The 20395-nt window shown below is 48.0% G+C and overlaps 1 protein-coding gene across 10 annotated transcripts in view; it reads right to left on the bottom strand.

Annotated features, from left to right (window-relative positions):
• Positions 1–1618: 1618 nt before the first annotated feature.
• The window catches only part of ADNP2 (ADNP homeobox 2), a 64392-nt gene continuing 45615 nt past the window's right edge, over positions 1619–20395 (bottom strand). For 6 of the 10 annotated variants that reach the window (XM_077270016.1, XM_077270012.1, XM_077270013.1 and 3 more), the window contains 2 exons: positions 7631–7720; positions 1619–5593 (listed from right to left, as the gene is read on the bottom strand). In XM_077270016.1, the coding sequence (XP_077126131.1) occupies positions 2789–5593; positions 7631–7720 (2895 nt within the window). In that variant the 3' untranslated portion in view covers positions 1619–2788. The remainder of the gene's footprint in view (positions 5594–7630; positions 7721–20395) is intronic. The other 4 variants (XM_077270019.1, XM_077270014.1, XM_077270010.1 and 1 more) reach the window with 1 other exon arrangement.

Genomic DNA, 20395 nt, shown 5'->3' on the forward strand with positions numbered 1-20395 from the left:
GCATATCCAAAAAAATAAGTAAAAAAAAACCCCTAAAACAATCATGATGACGTACAAGGAGAAAGTAACTGTTGAAGGCCACCACTTTCAAAACTTCTTTTTTGGGGAGTTGTCTTTCATTTTCACTTTCATATACACAACAGCGGGTAAAATTAATTCACCATAGCTTATTCTTTCTAACTTAACAGATTGATGTCCCTAAAATTTATTTGACTGGAGGGTTATGTGATGCCTGCTGCACTAATTTTTTTAAATTTGTAAGTAACACATTATGGGCAGAATTTTTTCATACAAACACACAATTGCCATGTTTGAAACTAGCAACAGCTAGTCTACAAAGCAGATGACACTAGTATATGTGCTGCTATTTTCCCCAAGTGAGGACTAGGTAAGGTTAGATCTTGCCCATCTTTGAGAGGATTAGCAGAGCTACCAGGACTGTGGAGTCAGAAAGCAAAACTTCCGACTTAAGACTCCTCAACTTCCCTGACTCCCGACACCACAGCACTGAATGAGGAGCTTCACTACTGAGCATGTTCAATAAAGTGCAGCACAGATTCATCTCAACCAAAAGCTGATATCCTTAGATGAGGAATACAACCCGTTTTTCTGACATTTCATAACTTACCCAAATTCTTATGAAAAAATACTCCACTGAACTACTCTACCCAATGTGTTATATATTTTAGGAGTCTGTCTATTTTATACCGACTGACTCTACCAAAAAAAAACACCAACTCCACAGCACAGAACTGAAGCAGGGGAAAACAAACTAACAACAAAACAAAAAAAAACTAGTAAGTCTCACAGCACTGGAATTAGAGGTTCTGCCCATTTTTTATGTAGGCCTAATGATAGGTTCCCTTTCAGCACCAGACCAGGAATATATAGACTACTGCAAAGATCATATGAAGGAAATCTTATTTTGATATATATCAACCTGTCAAATACATCCACTGGAAGCATTTCTGGTTATTGCAGCGTGTCTAAAGCTACTCATACAATATAGAGGGTGGGCCATTTATATGGATACACCTGGGTGGGCCATTTATAAAGTTGGATCTAAAATGGCTGACTTCATCCAGCTTGAAGTTTTCTCCCTCCTATATACTAATGTGCCACAAACAGGAAGTTGATATCACCAACCATTCCCATTTTATTTAGGTTTATCCGTATAAATGGCCCACCCAGGTGTATCCATATACCAGTGTTCCCCAAGTCCGGTCCTCAAGAGCCACTAACAGGTCATGTTTTCAGGATTTCCTTAGTATAGATAATTGCATCACCTGGACAGGCAAGCATTCAATAACCTGTGCAATACTAAGGAAATCCTCAATACATGACCTGTTGGTGGCTCTTGAGGACCGGAGTTGGGGAACACTGCCATATACGGTAAATGGCCCACCCTGTAGTTATCAGTCTGCAACAGAAAGGAAGCTGTGGTTTTGAGTGACAAGGGACGGGCTCCTCAGAAATCAGTTTAGGAAAAGGGTGTTACAAATCATGTTGGACTGCAGTTTTCAGTATTAACTACTAGCGCAAAGTTATGAGTGAGAATTGTGCATAGTGTATGAAAAAAGAAGTTTGCAATGAAATATCAAATAAAAAAACATTGATGGAAAGGTTTTAAATGTTTATTTTAAACAAAGGCAAATCCAAATTGGCCAAAGTAACATTTTCCTTGTACTACACCTGATACAGAATAGTAGAAATGAGGGAGCCCAACTGGCACCATAGATGCATATTCTACAACTAGGGGTTCCTGATTTCCCAGTTCCTAATAAATTATATTATATTTATATATGTATATAAAAGTGTCCTATATCACAGATTAAAAACTAAATTGCAGAAATTGGAATTATAATTTCCTTACTGGAAAAAAAAAAAAAGTCTTGTTAACTACACCCAAAATGATGCAGAAATCATGCTCCACCCAGTATGTAGATGAATTTGCCTATGATTCTAATGCCATTTGTAGATGTTACAAGGCTTAGTCCAGGACATGTTCAACCAGTTACCAATAGATAATGTATATTCACGGGCAGCACCCTGTTTTTGCAGAAGATGAGGGGAGAGGAGGGAGAACCACACCATACAGCAGCACAATGAGATCTCTTAACATTGGTTATAGAAGTACACTGCCAGTTTTGTGCGCAAGAAACTTAAGGGCTTATCCAGCCCTTGAATCTGGATGAAACATTGTGGAGAGTGTGCTTCATGTGTAAATAGTGGTGGGGGTGAGAGTACCGTATACCATATACTAGGGAGGGTGGCACAAGGTGCTTTCTGTGGGAAAGGGTGATTAGGCCCTCTGCGTTTCACTATGGTGGGTGGCAATAACTGAATATGGCTCTCAAAGGAAGAAAGGTTGGGGACCACAGATGTACACCATGCACTTTAGCCATTATTCACCTGGTCTCGGTTATGTACACATTGTGACAACTATCAAAACAAGGTTTTATTACAAACTTCACGGATAAAAAAAAAAAAGAAAAGTTATTCTTAAAATCAGAATGTACTGAAATACACAGAATGGGAAACAAAGAATGTCCAGAGTATTGAACTTTCCTACAGACACGGACTTGTATAGAGGTCACCTAGAAAGTGCAGACCCAAAATGGCTGTTAAATGGGAGCACCAGACCAGCGGGAAACAAATAGAAAACTGACAAAAGTCTTCGCATAGAAACAGCTAGAATTCCCTCAAGCTCTTTATGTGAAGTTATAAAAAGACACAGGAATGCTAACCGGGTGTATGCCACTGCCGCCTGTGCCATCTAATAATGCCTTTAATAGTCTTCCTGCAATTCTACATCATGTTGCACTTGCTTAAGCTCAGCCATTTTAAATCCGAGCAATACTCTCTGTTTGTGACTTCGGAGAAATTTTAGGCATACATAACGCTTTGTACCAAAAAACGAAGCCACATCACTTTTCCACATTTCAAGTACAACAGACAGCAACTCGATTTCTTTCTTGCTAGGGTATGGCTTCTTTTGGAAATACTTTGACAAAAACTCTTTCTTCGATTCATTAGACGCCGTCGCGTTAGAGTCTGGAATCAACTCAAGCATATCAAGAGATAGCAAAGCTTCTAGAGTCTCTGAAGAATCAGGTTTAATATCAAGCCTCCTCCTCTTAAAAGGCACCATGTCTTTCGAAGCGTTGGGACCAGTCTTGTAATTGTTCCGATACTCATTTGAGGCTCTTGGAGTATCACCAGTAGTACTGCATTTTGTTTTTGTATTCTCGCTTCCCTTCTGTTTTGGCCCACCATTAGCTTCAGGAACCAACTCTTCTCCAGAGGTACTATCTTTTGGTGCATTGCGACAACGCAGAAGATGAACAGAAATGGCCGACAAAGTCACAGTGCCAGTATAAACCCCACAGCAATGGATGCACTTATAAGCCGGAGTCTTTAGTATTGTATGCACGGTGGGCATTATATGATGCTTTTCTTTCAGATGAGTCTCATATACCTCAGACTTTGACAACGCAGTGTTGCAGAATGAACATTTAGATTCTTGCTGACGTTCTGGACCACTCTCTGGTTTACATTGAATTTTGATATAAAGTGGCGTAGCTGTGAAGCCATTGGTTCCAGTAACCACAGCAAGGTGCATGTCTCGGTCCCCAAGCTGTTCTCTAGATACATTAAAGGTAAAGTCAAAATGAGTAAACAGTACATCATTATTAGCATCACGTGGTATGTCGATACGTTTCTTGAGAAAATCATTATGCACCTTCTTTTTGTTTACATGTAAAATTTTCATATGATAGATGAAGTTTCTTAGTTCGTAGAAAATGGCCTTGCAGAACAGGCATACCATGCCATGCATAAGTAAGTGTTTTAACACCTCGTCTTCATGAGCAAATGTCTTGCAGGTAACACATCTAATTGAATTGTCTTTCAGGACTTTCAAAAATGAGGCATGAGCAGCTATGATTACTGGTCCCTTTGCCTCATTTGCTGATTCTTTTGGTTTGTTGGTTGGTTTATTTTCTGGTTTTACATGAGCGATCTGCATGTGCACCTCATACACATTAGAAGGAAAGAGTTCATTGCAAACAGGGCACGTCTTCCACTGTTTAGCCTCCTTGCCTAAAGCAGCTGAGACAACTGGTCTTTTTCCAACAGAAGGCTTGGCGGGCTTCTCTGTTTTAGTTTGTGCAGGCTGCACAACGGGAGGAGATGGCGCAGTAGCTGGAGGACTTGAAACTGGCATCACTTTATCAGGCGGAGACAACTGAACTGGCACTGTTGGTGGAGGAACGGTAGGTATAGCACAAGGAGCAACTGGAAGTGTTACCGAGATGGGAGCGAGAGTGTATGTTGGTATGCCATTTACCTGCTTTCCTGTTGGAATCAGCTGTCTAAGTAAGGGGGCAGTAAGGATTTGCGGAATTCCAGGTGGACTCCCTACAACATTGTTAGGCGCTACTGACTGATTTACTGGAAAGACTGTGGGATTCGCACCTGGATTCATATTCAACAGAGCCGACTGCAAAGTCTGTGGACAGGTTAAAGCCAAAGTTTGGTTAATTGGCAGAACAGCATTTCTCACACCAGCCTGAGCACCAGTGATAACCTGACCACCTGAAGGAAGGACAGTAGCAGTAACTTGCTGGTTCAAAGGAAATCTTGGAGACAGGAAGACGGATTGAGGAAGAGATGCTTGAAGGGTAATGCTCTGGTTTTGTGGAAATTGTGTATTAACAAACCCAACCTGAGCAGAGGGGGCAACTGTAGTCGATATTTTCGGGCTCAAACCCCCAGTAGGATCAGAGAGCATAGTTACTGGTTCAACTTTCTGGATGATGGGATTGGGTGCCCCCAATAAAGGTGGGCTAGGACCATTTTGCGGAAGGGAAATTGCCTTTACACCTTGAGCGACTGGAGGGGTTACAGGTGTGGCATTTGGCACATTCAGTGGTGGTTTAGGGGAAAGAGGTATGGAGGAACTTAGATACTTTTTGTATGGTCGTCTAGCATGTGGTCGGCTAATATCACAAATGTCAGTTCTAAGCTTAAGTTCCAGATCTCTGTGCTTATCAGATGTTAAAATGTGGTACATCAAAGCATCACGATTACCATTAACGCATGTGCATTTTTTGCAATAGTATCTACTATCGGGACTGATCTTGAATGCAGAAGAGTGTTTGAGTTCCTCTTCAGATTTCTCCCCAAAATAATTTTGAAGTTCAGCTTGATAATGGATCAAAAGAACATGCTTTTTCAAGCTATAATAGAGCATGTCAGTATAGTTACATTTTCTACATGAAAACCTGACTGAGCTTATTACATTTGGACTCTTTACATTTGGACTCTTTACATTTGGAATCTTTATATTTGGAATCTTTATATTTGGGCTCTCTTTTGCACCAGGCTGGACCTTACGAACACTAGAGTGAAATATTCGCATGTGCTTTAAAACATTCTTGGTCTGTGACGTGAATGGGCAGCTTGGACAGGCAGACATAAGTTCCTGGTCCTTCTCATCTTCATGATAGCGTTGTAGATGACTTTTGAATGAAGAGACCAGTCTGGTTGAGAATTTGCAGAGACTACAGCAGAACGGTTTTGATCTGTAACCCTGTAAAGAAACAGAATAGAAACTCTTACGACGAGCATATTAGGTTTCTGCATTTTATAATACTATATGATGATTAAAAACACTGAATTTGCATTATGTGAAAAGCAATGTATACGCAATTACACCCAATGTGTTGATCTTGAGTTACAGCATGTCATATCATCCCCAGCTACATTCACAAATCCATCCTGAGAAATTATGTTAGCATATCCTGCTTGTTCAGTGTCTGGACTGCTGAATGTCTTGACTTTTAGCTGGATTGTGAATGCCGCTCTGAGCAATACAACACACCATAACTCATCGTTGTGTGTTTGTAGATTCAAAACTCTGCTCACTAATGATTAAAGATGTTTTTTTTAGTCTTAAACGCAAAGGAAACTACATTATGCTTGGATTTATTGTGAGTGCAAATTTTAACAATATGGAATAAAAGTTTTTAAAATATTTTAATCAAGAAATGTATGGAAAATCCTCTATTTGTTATGCAGTCTTTGGCCATAAGGGGCAGGAGTGGCATTTCAGTACTGAAAATTATGGAAAGCCTTAACTAAGATGAGCTGGACTACACTGCAGTCACCACTCTGCTAATCCACATGAACAATACATTTAATACTTAACACCACAAGGGCTGGCCGGCCACGATTCAGCTTTCTTACATCTCCACTGTGCAAAGGATCTGGATAACTTTTAGGTTATACCATTTTCATATATATTGTGCCCAAACGTATGTATATTATCAGTTATACCCATCATGCATTGTTCTTATATTTATCTAGACTGGCCATAGTGTATCACATGCTGCATATCATCCCTATCATCCAAAACATACCTGCCAATTTCAGCAAAACTGGCCTACTATCTAATGTTTAATAGCCAATGTTTGCTCATCAGATATGGGGAGAGATTCGGCATGTTGAATATGAACATGCCCAATTCCTTCTCATAGAAAATGAAAGACAGCTGATGGTATGGCAGCTCAAGGACTTCTCCACATTGAGAAACACTTGTATTGGGTGGGTGAGGAGAAAAGATTGGGAAAGAATAGCCATCAGCTCAACAAGCCAACAGCTGTTTAACGTGTATAGCCACCTTAACAACTGCAACCACTAACTTAATTCTTAGGGTGCTAACTAGTGCTGACCGAACGTGCTCAGATAAAAGCAAGCTCGGGTGTTATCCTAGCATCTGGGAGTGCTTGTATATTATGTTCGAGTCCCTGCAGCTGCATGATGTTGAGACTGTAACAAACAGGTAATCTCCGCATGTGTTGAGGCTGTCTAACATCCAGAAAGCATACACCCACAAAGACTCGAACATAATATATGAGCACTACAAGATATCTGAGCATGCTCTGGTGTTATCAGAGTATGCTCAGATAAGACGTTATCCGAGCACGCTCGCTCATCACTAGTGCCAACCGTAAGAGTGCAAGAACGAGATAATCCAATCCCCATATTCTGTAATCTGTCAAAGTAAAGCAGAACAGGGAAGAAATGGCTGCTTGTGCGTATGAAAGACTAATTCAGTTCCAGAAAGACATGCAGCTGAAGCCAGCGTATAGATTAATGTATATTGTATACAATATTTACTTTAATAAAGTCTTTCATTAAGAAAAACAGAATAAGAGCAAATGTATTAAAACTACACAAGGCAGTGACATCAAGGGAGGATATGAATCAGATTTTTTTTTTTTAAAAGGCTCAAGGTTTCCTTTTGGATTAAGCATAAAGTACTAGTAATGCATATAGTACTAGCTTGCATATGGAAGACCTTCTTAAAGGCAACATTATAGCTGCAATTATGACACAAAACAGACACTAACATATATAGGCAGGGTTGATTTGTTTTTTTATGAAAATGTATGCTGTGTAACAAGTGTAAAAAAAAAAATAAAATAATGCACAGGAACCTTCTTGAAAATGAGATTATAGTCACAATTCTACCTCCAGCAAGTCATTATCTGTGCATATGTGACAGACCAGAATACTGATAGAAATCTGTTCTACTCTATCTTCCAACAGCTAGTGTTAGACATACATTTCTGCGTCCAATAGATTCCCAAAGCGAGACATCCTCCCATGATGTACTGGAAAAATGTGTGTCTCCTGGATTATAAGTGTTGATTTCCTAAAAAACAAACAAAAGAATATATGTTTTGATACTTGCTTTTGATATATTGCAAGCGTTACTGTGGCTCCATATAAAATAACTCATGCACTTCTGGAAGAAGCCCACACACTAAGCAGTCATTTCTGCACAATCTTTCAGCCTTAGCCTTGAGTGTTATCATGCTACATTAGGCACTTCTATGGTGAGCACCAGTACTAACACGGCCTGTGATTCCAACAATGAAATTTAATCCCTTAATGACTGGAGCTTTCTTCAGTTTTGTGTTTTCGTTTTTTCATGCCCCTCCTTCCCAGAGCCATAACTTTTTTATTTTTCTGTCAATATGGCCATGTGAGGGCTTATTTTCTGCGGGACGAGTTGTACTTTTTAACGACACCATTGGTTTTACCATGTCTTGTACTGGAAAACAGGAAAAAAATTCCAAGTGCTGTGAAATTGCAAAAAAAGTGCAATCCCAAACTTGTTTTTGTTTGGCTTTTTTGCTAGGTTCACTAAATGATAACACTGACCTGCCATTATGATTCTCCAAGTTATTACGAGTTCATAGACATGTTTGGTGTCTAGGTTCTTTTTTATCTAAGTGGGGAAATTACAAACTTTGCTAAAAAAAATAAAATAAATAGACAATTTTCCGTTACTCGTAGCGACTTTATTTTTCGTGATCTGGGGTTGGGTAAGGGCTTATTTTTTGAGTGCCGAGCTGATGTTTTTAATGATACTACCATCTAATGATTTACCATTTTAATGCAATGTCGCAACGACCAAAAAAAAACTAAACGTAATTCTGCCGTTCTGACTTTTCTCGCTACACCGTTTATCAATAAAAAAAAGGATTAAGCTGATCGCCAGAGCGGGCGATACACATATTTGGTATCACCGCATTGCGAAAGTTTGATTTTTTTAATTGTTTTATTTTGAATGGCGCGAAAGGGGGGTGATTTAAACTTTGATATTTTTTTTTCATATTTTTAAAAACTATTTTTCTTTAGGTTTTGGCATGCTTCAAGCTTCAATAGCCTCCATTGGAGGACAGAAGCTGCCATAACTCGATCGCCTCTGCTACATAGAGGCGATGCTCAGATCGCACCCCCTCAGACTTATAGAGCCTCCCAGTGTCCGTCCGTCTTCTCCATGGGCACCGCCATCTTCCAAAATGGCGGGCGCACGCGCAGTGCGCCCGCCGAATCTGCCAGCCGGCAGATTCGTTCCAGGTACATTTTGATCACTGTGATAAAACCTACCACAGTGATCAAAAAAAAAAAAAAAATTGTAAATGACCCCCCCCTTATCACCCCCATAGGTAGGGACAATAATATAATAAAGAAAATATATATATATTTTTTCCCCCCCACTAGGGTTAGGGTTAGAATTAGGGTTAGAACTAGGGTTAGGGTTAGGCTATGTACACACGGTGCGGATTTGGCTGCGGATCTGCAGCAGATTGGCCGCTGCGGATTCGTGGCAGTTTTCCCATCAGGTTTACAGTACCATGTAAACCTATGGAAAACCAAATCCGCTGTGCCCATGGTGCGGAAAATACTGCGCGGAAATGCTGTGTTGTATTTTCCGCAGCATGTCCGCAGGGTTTCCACTGTTTAGGCACATCAGAGGTCTCCAAACGCAACATGGCGCCACCATTGATTCCAGCCAATCTTGCATTCAAAAAGTCAAATGGTGCTCCCTCCCTTCCGAGCCCCGACGTGCGCCCAAACAGTGGTTTATGGGGTACCAGCATACTCAGGACAAACTGGGCAACAATTATTGGGGTCCAATTTCTCCTGTTACCCTTGCGAAAATAAAAAAATTGCTTGCTGAAACAATTTTTGAGGAATGAAAAATTATTTTTTATTTTCACGGCTCTGCGTTGTAAACTTCTGTGAAGCACTTGGGGGTTCAAAGTGCTCACCACACATCTAGATAAGTTCCTTGGGGGGCCTAGTTTCCAAAATGGGGTCACTTGTGGGGGGGGGGGGGGAGAACTACTGTTTAGGCACATCAGGGGCTCTGCAAACGCAACGTGACGCCCGCAGACCATTCCATCAAAGTCTGCATTCAAAAGTCACTACTTCCCTTCCGAGCCCCGACGTGTGCCCAAACGGTGGTTTACCCCCACATATGGGGTATCAGTGTGCTCACGACAAACTGGGCAACAACTATTGGGGTCCAATTTCTCCTGTTACCCTTGTGAAAAAAAAAATTGCTTGCTAAAAATAATTTTTGAGGAAAGAAAAATGATTTTTTATTTTCACGGCTCTGCGTTATAAACTCCTGTGAAGCACCTGGGGGTTCAAAGTGCTCACTATGCATCTAGATAAGTTCCTTGGGGGGGGTCTAGTTTCCAAAATGGGGTCACATGTGGGGGAGCTCCAATGTTTAGGCACACAGGGGCTCTCCAAACGCGACATGGTGTCCGCTAACAATTGGAGCTAATTTTTCATTCAAAAGTCAAATGGCGCTCCTTCCCTTCCGAGCCTTGCCGTGTGCCCAAACAGTGGTTTACCCCCACATGTAAGGTATTGGTGTACTCAGGAGCAATTGCCCAACACATTTCAGGATCCATTTTATCCTGTTACCCATGTGAAAATGAAAAAATTGAGGATAAAAGAAATTTTTTGTGAAAAAAAACAAGTACTTTTTCATTTTTACCGATCAATTTGTGAAGCACCTGGGGGTTCAAAGTGCTCACTATGCATCTAGATAAGCTCCTTGGAGAGTCTAGTTTCCAAAATGGGGTCACTTGTGGGGGAACTCCAATGTTTAGGCACACAGGGGCTCTCCAAACGCGACATGGTGTCCGCTAAAGATTGGAGCCAATTTTTCATTCAAAAAGTCAAATGGCGCTCCTTCCCTTCCGAGCCCTGTTGTGCGCCCAAACAGTGGTTCCCCCCACATATGGGGTATCGGCGTACTCAGGACAAATTGTACAATAACTTTTGGGGTCCAGTTTCTCTTTTTACCCTTGGAAAAATAAAAAAGTTGTTGCTAAAAGATCATTTTTGTGACTAAAAAGTTAAATGTTCATTTTTTCCTTCCATGTTGCTTCTGCTGCTGTGAAGCACCTGAAGGGTTAATAAACTTCTTGAATGTGGTTTTGAGTACCTTGAGGGGTGCAATTTTTAGAAGGGTGTCACTTTTGGGTATTTTCAGCCATATAGAACCCTCAAACTGACTTCAAATGTGAGGTGGTCCCTAAAAAAATGGTTTAGTAAATTTTGATGTAAAAATGAGAAATCGCTGGTCAAATTTTAACCCTTATAACTTCCTAGCAAAAAAAAATTTTGTTTCCAAAATTGTGCTGATGTAAAGTAGACATGTGGGTAATGTTATTTATTAACTATTTTGTGTCACATAACTCCCATTTAACAGAATAAAAATTCATAATTTGAAAATTGCGATATTTTCAAAATTTTAGCCAAATTTCCTTTTTTTTTTCACAAATAAACGCAAAAATTATCGACCTAAATTTACTACTAACACGAAGCCCAATAAGTCACGAAAAAACAATCTCAGAAACGCTAGGATCCGTTGAAACGTTACTGAGTTATTACCTCATAAAGGGACACTGGTCAGAATTGCAAAAAACGGCCAGGTCATTAAGGTCAAAATAGGCTGGGTCACGAAGGGGTTAAATAAAAAAACCTTTCATTTTTGCCAACAGAGTAGCCCTTAAAGGGAACCTGTCACCCCGTTTTTTCCGTATGAGATAAAAATACTGCTAAATAGGGCCTGAGCTGTGCATTACAATAGTGTATTTTGTGGACCCCGATTCCCCACCTATGCTGCCGAAATACGTTACCAAAGTAGCCGTTTTCGCCTGTCAATCAGGCTGGTCTGGTCAGATGGGCGTGGTGTCTTCCCCCAGATCTTGCTTAGTTTTCCGTTGGTGGCGTAGTGGTTTGCGCATGCCCAAGTCCAGAATCCACTGCACAGGGGAGGGAAAAGAGCGCGATCTGCGCTATTCCCCTGGTGATCGGTGGGGGCGGCCATCTTCCTGTGGCCGCACGTGCGCAGATGGAGCGCTCTGCTGCCCGGGGCTTCAGGAAAATGGCCACGGGATGCTGCGCGTGCGCAGATGGAGATCGCAGCGGCCATTTTCCTGAAGCAGAGATGCGAACTCTGCTTCAGGAAAATGGCCGCCGCGATCTCCATCTGCACACGCGCGGCATCCCGCGGCCATTTTCCTGAAGCCCCGGGCAGCAGAGCGCTCAATCTGCGCACGCGAGGCCACAGGAAGATGGCCGCCCCCACCGATCGCCAGGGGAATAGCGCAGATCGCGCTCTTTTCCCTCCCCTGTGCAGTGGATTCTGAACTTGGGCATGCGCAAACCACTACGCCACCAACGGAAAACTAAGCAAGATCTGGGGGAAGACACCACGCCCATCTGACCAGACCAGCCTGATTGACAGGCGAAAACGGCTACTTTGGTAACGTATTTCGGCAGCATAGGTGGGGAATCTGGGTCCACAAAATACACTATTGTAATGCACAGCTCAGGCCCTATTTAACAGTATTTTTATCTCATACGGAAAAAACGGGGTGACCGGGCCAATTTTTACAATTCTGACCACTGTCCCTTTATGAGGTTATAACTCTGGAACGCTTCAACGGATCTTGGCAATTCTGACATTCTTTTCTCGTGAGATATTGTACTTCATGTTAGTGCTAAAATTTATTCGATATATCTTGCGTTTATTTGTGAAAAAAAATGGAAATTTGGCGAAAATTTTGAAAATTTCACAATTTTCCAACTTTGAATTTTTATGCCCTTAAATCACAGAGATATGTCACGCAAAATACTTAATAAGTAACATTTCCCACATGTCTACTTTACATCAGCACAATTTTGGAACCAAAATCTATTTTTGTTAGGGAGTTATAAGGGTTAAAAGTTGACCAGAAATTTCTCATTTTTACAACACCATTTTTTTTTTTTAGGGACCACATCTCATTTGAAGTCATTTTGAGGGGTCTATATGATAGGAAATACCGTATTTTTTCGGACTATAAGACGCACATTATTTCCTCCAAATTTGGGAGGAAAGTGTGGGTGCGTCTTATAGTCCGGATATAGCATGTGGGGAGGGGGGCAGCAGCGAGTGAGATCGCACTGTTATCCCACTTCAGGATGTCCCCGCTGCCCGGAATCAGCTGCTCGGGAAAGCACATGGCCCCGCTGATTAAGTGCAGTGAATATTTATTAGCTGCTCCCCGCCCACCGATCAGCTGAGCGGTGAGCCGGGAGCAGCAAATGAATGCTGCACTTCAGCAGCGACACACAGTTTCCCCAGCACTGATTCCGGGGAGAATCTGTGTGTCCTGGGGAGGAGGAGGCAGCAGCAGGGGCCAGAGGAGAGAGGAGATCGCTGTATACCTGCCTGCCATGCCTGGACGCCGAGTGTTGTGCACAATCAGGACCTGTGATGATGTCAGGAGTGGGCGGGCTGGAGCATCACATGGCAGCTCAGAGCCCTCCCTCTTCTGACATCATCACAGGTCCTTCAGACTCCCACCTAGAATCTGCAGCTTCCTCTTATGTCCTGCGCTGTGGAAAGGCAACAACAACAGGGAGGGCTCTGTGTGTGCAGCCATGGGATGCTCCAGCTTTTACCTCAGCACAGTGTGGCTGGCTGGCACAATTAAGAGGTCAGTCTTTCCAAAACACTATAAAGCACTCTGCCACTCCTTTGGTGAACTATAACTTTCAGCATGTCCTAGGATCTGCAGGACATGCTGGGAGTTATATTTCTCCCATGGGATTTTAAAGCAGCACTCCAGTGTTATTTTGCAGTACTGGAGTGGTGCTTTCACTATAAGCCCTGTGCCCCCATTCTTAGGGCTCATTTCCACATGCGAGGCACACGTCCGTATCTCACATGTGGAAACCAAGCTGTGGAGCCGGCACTCCAGAGCGGAGCGTGCGGCCGCATAGGAACACATGGAGCCGCACAGCTCCGCTCCAAAGTGCCGGTGCCAGAGCTTGGTTTCCACATGCGAGATACGGACGTGTGCCTCGCATGTGGAAATGAGCCCTTATACTCACCCTCCAGCATCTTCATATGGTACTTCACAAACACCACACTGGTCCCGCAGCTTCCAACATAATAATAACACACTATTATATATAATAACACCACATATCTATAATATAACGCTGGGAGCGTCACTCTGTCCGAAGCCTTTATAGACTGCGCAAGCGCAAGCGCCGGCGCAGTCTGGACCCCACAGAGTGACGCTCCCAGGAGATCGCGGTATGCGTAAGCACTGAACGCACACCGCGATCTCCAACGGAGAAGCGGGGACGAGCCACGGAGCCAGGAGGGTGAGTATATTTACCTGTCCTCCGTTCCACCGCTGCGCGCGAGCCTCCGTCATCCACATCCTCTGCCTGAGACGTTCAGTTCAGAGGGCACGATGACGCGCTTAATGCGCGCCGCCCTCTGACTGAACAGTCACAGCCAGAGGACAGGACCCGGAAGACAGACCGGCGCGCGCCGCGCAGCAGTGGAACGGGAGGACAGGTAAATATAGCAAGTGCCGGGGGCCTGAGCTAGCGGCGACCCCGGCACCTGACCCCCACAGCGCGCCGGTGTCCCCGCCTGCTCAGGCCCCCAGCAGAGCCACGCACAGCCGCCCGCAGTCAGCAGAGCCACGCACAGCCCCCCGCAGTCAGCAGAGCCACGCACAGCCCCCCGCAGTCAGCAGAGCCACGCACAGCCGCCCGCACTCAGCAGAGCCACGCACAGCCGCCCGCACTCAGCAGAGCCACGCACAGCCGCCCGCACTCAGCAGAGCCAAGCACAGCCGCCCGCACTCAGCACAGCCGCCCGCACTCAGCACAGCCGCCCGCACTCAGCACAGCCGCCCGCACTCAGCACAGCCGCCCGCACTCAGCACAGCCGCCCGCACTCAGCACAGCCGCCCGCACTCAGCACAGCCGCCCGCACTCAGCACAGCCGCCCGCACTCAGCACAGCCGCCCGCACTCAGCACAGCCGCCCGCACTCAGCACAGCCGCCCGCACTCAGCACAGCCGCCCGCACTCAGCACAGCCGCCCGCACTCAGCACAGCCGCCCGCACTCAGCACAGCCGCCCGCACTCAGCACAGCCGCCCGCACTCAGCACAGCCGCCCGCACTCAGCACAGCCGCCCGCACTCAGCACAGCCGCCCGCACTCAGCACAGCCGCCCGCACTCAGCACAGCCGCCCGCACTCAGCACAGCCGCCCGCACTCAGCACAGCCGCCCGCACTCAGCACAGCCGCCCGCACTCAGCACAGCCGCCCGCACTCAGCACAGCCGCCCGCACTCAGCACAGCCGCCCGCACTCAGCACAGCCGCCCGCACTCAGCACAGCCGCCCGCACTCAGCACAGCCGCCCGCACTCAGCACAGCCGCCCGCACTCAGCACAGCCGCCCGCACTCAGCACAGCCGCCCGCACTCAGCACAGCCGCCCGCACTCAGCACAGCCGCCCGCACTCAGCACAGCCGCCCGCACTCAGCACAGCCGCCCGCACTCAGCACAGCCGCCCGCACTCAGCACAGCCGCCCGCACTCAGCACAGCCGCCCGCACTCAGCACAGCCGCCCGCACTCAGCACAGCCGCCCGCACTCAGCACAGCCGCCCGCACTCAGCACAGCCGCCCGCACTCAGCACAGCCGCCCGCACTCAGCACAGCCGCCCGCACTCAGCACAGCCGCCCGCACTCAGCACAGCCGCCCGCACTCAGCACAGCCGCCCGCACTCAGCACAGCCGCCCGCACTCAGCACAGCCGCCCGCACTCAGCACAGCCGCCCGCACTCAGCACAGCCGCCCGCACTCAGCACAGCCGCCCGCACTCAGCACAGCCGCCCGCACTCAGCACAGCCGCCCGCACTCAGCACAGCCGCCCGCACTCAGCACAGCCGCCCGCACTCAGCACAGCCGCCCGCACTCAGCACAGCCGCCCGCACTCAGCACAGCCGCCCGCACTCAGCACAGCCGCCCGCACTCAGCACAGCCGCCCGCACTCAGCACAGCCGCCCGCACTCAGCACAGCCGCCCGCACTCAGCACAGCCGCCCGCACTCAGCACAGCCGCCCGCACTCAGCACAGCCGCCCGCACTCAGCACAGCCGCCCGCACTCAGCACAGCCGCCCGCACTCAGCACAGCCGCCCGCACTCAGCACAGCCGCCCGCACTCAGCACAGCCGCCCGCACTCAGCACAGCCGCCCGCACTCAGCACAGCCGCCCGCACTCAGCACAGCCGCCCGCACTCAGCACAGCCGCCCGCACTCAGCACAGCCGCCCGCACTCAGCACAGCCGCCCGCACTCAGCACAGCCGCCCGCACTCAGCACAGCCGCCCGCACTCAGCACAGCCGCCCGCACTCAGCACAGCCGCCCGCACTCAGCACAGCCGCCCGCACTCAGCACAGCCGCCCGCACTCAGCACAGCCGCCCGCACTCAGCACAGCCGCCCGCACTCAGCACAGCCGCCCGCACTCAGCACAGCCGCCCGCACTCAGCACAGCCGCCCGCACTCAGCACAGCCGCCCGCACTCAGCACAGCCGCCCGCACTCAGCACAGCCGCCCGCACTCAGCACAGCCGCCCGCACTCAGCACAGCCGCCCGCACTCAGCACAGCCGCCCGCACTCAGCACAGCCGCCCGCACTCAGCACAGCCGCCCGCACTCAGCACAGCCGCCCGCACTCAGCACAGCCGCCCGCACTCAGCACAGCCGCCCGCACTCAGCACAGCCGCCCGCACTCAGCACAGCCGCCCGCACTCAGCACAGCCGCCCGCACTCAGCACAGCCGCCCGCACTCAGCACAGCCGCCCGCACTCAGCACAGCCGCCCGCACTCAGCACAGCCGCCCGCACTCAGCACAGCCGCCCGCACTCAGCACAGCCGCCCGCACTCAGCACAGCCGCCCGCACTCAGCACAGCCGCCCGCACTCAGCACAGCCGCCCGCACTCAGCACAGCCGCCCGCACTCAGCACAGCCGCCCGCACTCAGCACAGCCGCCCGCACTCAGCACAGCCGCCCGCACTCAGCACAGCCGCCCGCACTCAGCACAGCCGCCCGCACTCAGCACAGCCGCCCGCACTCAGCACAGCCGCCCGCACTCAGCACAGCCGCCCGCACTCAGCACAGCCGCCCGCACTCAGCACAGCCGCCCGCACTCAGCACAGCCGCCCGCACTCAGCACAGCCGCCCGCACTCAGCACAGCCGCCCGCACTCAGCACAGCCGCCCGCACTCAGCACAGCCGCCCGCACTCAGCACAGCCGCCCGCACTCAGCACAGCCGCCCGCACTCAGCACAGCCGCCCGCACTCAGCACAGCCGCCCGCACTCAGCACAGCCGCCCGCACTCAGCACAGCCGCCCGCACTCAGCACAGCCGCCCGCACTCAGCACAGCCGCCCGCACTCAGCACAGCCGCCCGCACTCAGCACAGCCGCCCGCACTCAGCACAGCCGCCCGCACTCAGCACAGCCGCCCGCACTCAGCACAGCCGCCCGCACTCAGCACAGCCGCCCGCACTCAGCACAGCCGCCCGCACTCAGCACAGCCGCCCGCACTCAGCACAGCCGCCCGCACTCAGCACAGCCGCCCGCACTCAGCACAGCCGCCCGCACTCAGCACAGCCGCCCGCACTCAGCACAGCCGCCCGCACTCAGCACAGCCGCCCGCACTCAGCACAGCCGCCCGCACTCAGCACAGCCGCCCGCACTCAGCACAGCCGCCCGCACTCAGCACAGCCGCCCGCACTCAGCACAGCCGCCCGCACTCAGCACAGCCGCACTCGGGCAGTAGAGCCGGAGAGAGAAAGATGGGAGCAACATATGGCAGAATGGAAACAGGAACAGGCAGAATGGGGGCGCGGGATGGGAGCAGCACATGACAGAATGATTGCGCACGATGGGAGCAGCACATGACAGGATGGGAGCAGCACATGACAGAATGGGGGCACACACATGACAGGATGGGGGTGTAGGATGGAGCAGCATATGACAGGATGGGGGCGCAGGATGGGAGCACATGACAGGATGGGGACGAAGGATTGAGCAGCACATGACAGGATGGGGCGCAGGATGGAGGAGCACATGACAGGATGGGGGCGCAGGATGGAGCAGCACATGACAGGATGGGGCCGCAGGATGGAGGAGCACATGACAGGATGGGGACGCAGGATGGAGCAGCACATGACAGGATGGGGACGCAGGATGGAGCAGCACATGACAGGATGGTGACCATATACCAATATAAATGCTCGCCACCCGGGCGTAGAACGGGTTCAATAGCTAGTAATAGTATGTTATTTATGTTATTAAATATTTTACCACTTTTTTTTGCTTCAAATATTTTTTTCCCTATTTTCCACCTCTAAAACCTGGGTGCGTCTTATAATCCGGTGCGTCCTATAGTCTGAAAAATACGGTACCCATGTGTGACACCATTCTAAAAACTGCACCCCTCAAGGTGCTCAAAAACACTTTCAAGAAGTTTATTAACCCTTCAGGTGTTTCACAGGAATTTTTGGAATGTTTAACCCCTTCCTGACATCAGACGTACTATCCCGTCGAGGTGGGGTGGGCCCGTATGACCGCCGACGGGATAGTACGTCATCATCGATCAGCGGCGCTCACGGGGGGAGCGCGGCCGATCGCGGCCGGGTGTCAGCTGCATATCGCAGCTGACATCCGGCACTATGTGCCAGGAGCGGTCACGGACCGCCCCCGGCACATTAACCCCCGGCACACCGCGATCAAACATGATCGCAGTGTACCGGCGGTATAGGGAAGCATCGCGCAGGGAGGGGGCTCCCTGCGGGCTTCCCTGAGACCCCCGGAGCAACGCGATGTGATCGCGTTGCTCTGAGGGTCTCCTACCTCCCTCCTCGCCGCAGGTCCCGGATCCAAGATGGCCGCGGCATCCGGGTCCTGCAGGGAGGGAGGTGGCTTACCGAGTGTCTGCTCAGAGCAGACGCTTGGTAAGCCTGCAGCCCTGCACAGCAGATCGTCGATCTGGCAGAGTGCTGTGCACACTGCCAGATCAATGATCTGTGATGTCCCCCCTGGGACAAAGTAAAAAAGTAAAAAAAAATTTTTTCACCGTGTAAAAAAAAATAAAAAAAAATTCCTAAATAAATAATAAAAAAAAATATATTATTCCCATAAATACATTTCTTTATCTAAATAAAAAAAACAAAACAATAAAAGTACACATATTTAGTATCGCCGCGTCCGTAACGACCCAACCTATAAAACTGCCCCACTAGTTAACCCCTTCAGTAAACACCGTAAGAAAAAAAAAAAAAAACGAGGCAAAAAACAACGCTTTATTACCATACCGCCGAACAAAAAGTGGAATAACACACGATCAAAAAGACTGATATAAATATCCATGGTACCGCTGAAAACGTCATCTTGTCCCGCAAAAAACAAGCTGCCATACAGCATCATCAGCAAAAAAATAAAAAAGTTATAGTCCTGAGAATAAAGCGATACCAAAATAATTATTTTTTCTATATTTTAGTTTTTATCGTATAAAAGCGCCAAAACATAAAAAAATGATATAAATGAGATATCGCTGTAATCGTACTGACCCGACGAATAAAACTGCTTTATCAATTTTACCAAACGCGGAACGGTATAAACGCCTCTCCCAAAAGAAATTCATGAATAGCTGGTTTTTGGTCATTCTGCCTCACAAAAATCGGAATAAAAAGCGATCAAAAATGGTCACGTGTCCGAAAATGTTACCAATAAAAACGTCAACTCGTCCCGCAAAAAACAAGACCTCACATGACTCTGTGGAGCAAAATGTGGAAAAATTATAGGTCTCAATGTGGAGACGCAAAAACTTTTTTGCTATAAAAAGCGTCGCTGGTTTCACACTTGCGTTTTTGTCTGCAGCGTTTTTTGCACAAAAAAACGCATGCGTTTTTTCCCTATATTTAACATTGAAAACGCATGCGTTTTTTTTGTACGCGTTTGGTCGCGTTTTCAAACGCATGCGGTTTTTTTCTGCATGCGTTCATTTTCAGAAATACAACCTGCAGTATTTTCTTGCGTTTTTAAGCACATGCGTTTGTTTGCGTTAAAAACGCATGCATTTTTATCGAAAAAAAACAGAAAACACACTGAAAAGCCACCCACCACCATCAAGGTGATAAAGGGATCCAAACCCTAACCCTAACTCTACCCCTAACCGTTTAATGAACATTTTCTGACAGTCATAGTGCCACGTATTTCAGTGCCACGTATTTCAGTGCCACGTATTTCAGTGCCACGTATTTCAGTGCCACGTATTTCAGTGCCACGTATCACGTATTTCAGTGCCACGTATTTCAGTGCCACGTATCACGTATTTCAGTGCCACGTATTTCAGTGCCACGTATTTCAGTGCCACGTATTTCAGTGCCACGTATTTCAGTGCCACGTATTTCAGTGCCACGTATTTCAGTGCCACGTATTTCAGTGCCACGTATTTCAGTGCCACGTATCACGTATTTCAGTGCCACGTATTTCAGTGCCACGTATTTCAGTGCCACGTATTTCAGTGCCACGTATTTCAGTCACGTTTAGGGTTAGGGTTAGGGTTAGGGCTAGGGTTGGAGGTAAAGTTAGGGTTAGGGTTTGGATTACATTTACGTTTGGATTAGGGTTGGGATTAGAATTATG

The sequence above is a fragment of the Ranitomeya variabilis genome, chromosome 6 (assembly GCF_051348905.1).
Source record: "Ranitomeya variabilis isolate aRanVar5 chromosome 6, aRanVar5.hap1, whole genome shotgun sequence".
In the NCBI taxonomy this organism is placed as follows: domain Eukaryota; kingdom Metazoa; phylum Chordata; class Amphibia; order Anura; family Dendrobatidae; genus Ranitomeya; species Ranitomeya variabilis.